At 39.0% G+C, this 2,659-nt stretch overlaps 1 protein-coding gene across 1 annotated transcript; it reads right to left on the reverse strand.

The window, feature by feature from the left end:
* Positions 1 to 251: 251 nt before the first annotated feature.
* On the reverse strand, positions 252 to 1,151 carry LOC308676449 (vomeronasal type-2 receptor 26-like; the record flags this gene model as incomplete). The annotated part of the gene is made up of 1 exon (XM_081342264.1): positions 252 to 1,151. The coding sequence occupies one exon, from the start codon at positions 1,149 to 1,151 to the stop codon at positions 252 to 254; it is 900 nt and encodes a 299-aa protein (XP_081198390.1).
* Between the last annotated feature and the right edge of the window lie 1,508 nt (positions 1,152 to 2,659).

Consider the following 2,659-nt stretch of genomic DNA (forward strand, 5'->3'; position numbering starts at 1 on the left):
CATTGTAGGGCTTTGTTGGTGAAGTTGCATAAATATAATGGATCATATAATAAACACCTTGATCCCCAAATCTTATACATACAATCTGAATGTAGTAACAACAGGTAAAACAAGAAAATCTATTCATGCAGTATTTATCAACTCCAAGAAGTATGGACTATAGCTTCCAGAATTCTCTAGCCATTATGGCCATTGCTGTCTATTCCAACAGTCTATATATCTGGACTTTGCTTATGTTGGGAAACATTGTTCTAATTCTTTTTTCTTATTAGCTGATCCTTGGTATTCATATCAGGTCTCAATAGAATAATGTAGCATTTAGGGAAAAAGATACATCCCAGTAATCCAGCACTGGAAGCTAAGATGGAGAAGATTTCCACAGCCAACAAGGCTTTTCCTGTGCAGCTCAAGTAAGTTGGAACAAATAATATCCAAACATTGCAAAATACTAGCATGCTAAAGGTAATGAATTTGGCTTCATTGAAACTATCTGGTAATCTGCGAGCACAGAAGGCCACAAAGAAGCTGGCAATGGCCAGGAAGCCCATGTAGCTTAGGACACAGGCGAATATGATTGGAGAACCTTCATTACATTCTTTGATGATGGCCTTGGTTAGCGAATGCATATTCAACTGTGGGAATGGGGGGAAAGATGCTAGCCAGATGATGCAAAGGGCAACTTGGATGAGAGAGAAGAGAAGGACAATGGAGATTGCCATTTTTTTCTGCAACCACTTCTTCATGTTGGAGCCTGGCCTGGTAGCCATGAATGCTATAACCACAGTGAGGGTTTTGGCCAAGATACAAGAAACAGCGACAGAGAAGATGATGCCAAAGGTTGGTTGTCGGAGAAGGCAAGTTACTTCATTGGGTTGACCAATGAACAGGAGAGGACAAAGGAAGCAGAAGTGGAGGGAGATAAGGAGAAGGTAGGTGAGGTCTCGATTGTTGGCTTTGACCAGAGGAGTATCTCTATGCTTAAGAAATATCCCTAATATGAAAGCAGTGGCCAATGACAATGAAACAGAAATGGAGGCTAAAGTAAACCCTAAAGGTTCCTTGTAAGAAAGGTACGTCTCAATTCTGTTGATGCAGTCATCTTTTCCTTTGTTTGGGTATTGGTCTTGTGGACATTTGAAGCATTTCTCCATATCTTTAAAACAGACAGATGAAAAGGAAGGAAAAAAAAAAGAAAGGTTTCAGTGTCAATTTGTGCATAACACTTTGTGTCCCAAGCAAAGTTGTTGTAATATCATGTATGTTTATGTGTACATGTATGTGTGTGTGTCTGTGTATGACAATCGGTAATAAACCAGAAGATTGTGGGTTCTAAGTTCCCGCCTTAGACAGAAAGCCAGCTGGGTGACTTTCAATGAAAGGCACCAAACATAACATGGACTGCTTTAGATTTCACATAAGTAGAAGACTTACTAAAACATTGCCATAAGGAGTATGGTTTGCTGTCATATAAACACACTTCTTACTAGCACTGATGACGTTACCTAATTTGAGTAATGAAACATCTGCAAGAAACCAACCAAGCTCAGAGAGCACCAAGGACCTCCTCTTTTAAGAATGGATGCACATTCTTAAGAACTGGCTAGAAAGACAATAATAAGGCATTAATGTCAATTGAGTCACTTCTGATTGGCTGCCTCAGGTAACAACTTACATTATGGCTGTAAGATGAGAAACAAGAGACAGTTACAGCAATGGATAATGTACCTGTTTTGTTTGAAATCTCTCCTTCTGGGCAGGGAATACAGTCATAGCAGCAAAATTTCTCTCCTTCCTTCTTTTTCTTTTGATTTCCAGGATGGCACCGTTCATTGCATACTGAAAGGGGACAGACCTGATACAAATAGAAAATGAGCTGAGATAAGAAAAATGTACCCCGTAGTGTCTGTACAGCTCCCCCCAATATTTGAGCAAGACATCTCTATTAATCTTTGATAGTAGATATAGTGCTAACAATAGCACTTAGTCTTATAATATTGCTTCATAGTGCTTTACAGCCCTCTCTATGCAGTTTACAGAGTCAGCATATTGACCCCTGCGATACTGGATTCTCATTTTACTGATCTTGGATGGATGGAAGGCTGAGTCAACCTTGAGCTGGTCAGGATCAAACTCCTGGTTATGGAGAGAGTTAACCTGTAAGACTGTATTGTAACCACTGCGCCACCACGGCTCTTGTATATGGTAGTATTATAATAGTATGATATAAAATTATCATAAGGGCAAGCATTTTCTGCAAACACCTCTGCCTCTTCCTATTCATAAAATAAATATTTTGAACCAGATGGAGAAAGGAGGGTCCTTTAAGAGCCCAGACAGCTGCACCTGATTAAAGACTCTGTGCCACAAAATCATGTTCTCATTAATTCTGAATTCTTCTCCACCGGGTGCATCTGGATTTATCCATCCAATTTTCACTCTTTCAAATGACCTGTTCGGAAAAGTGACCATGTTCACAATGTCAAATCCACCTCTTATTTCCTTTTGCTCATTAAAGGTCACCAAGTCATTTGCTGAATTGTTGAAGGAAACCCTTTTAAGATATGGGTGGAGCTGATTGGAAACCAAGAGAAAAAAGCATATATTATTTAGGAAGAGATAAACAAAAGAAGATTAAATAATTAATGAATTAAATGAATTA

Source organism: Vipera berus, assembly GCF_964194415.1.
Source record: "Vipera berus genome assembly, chromosome: W".
NCBI classification, from domain to species: Eukaryota; Metazoa; Chordata; class Lepidosauria; order Squamata; family Viperidae; genus Vipera; species Vipera berus.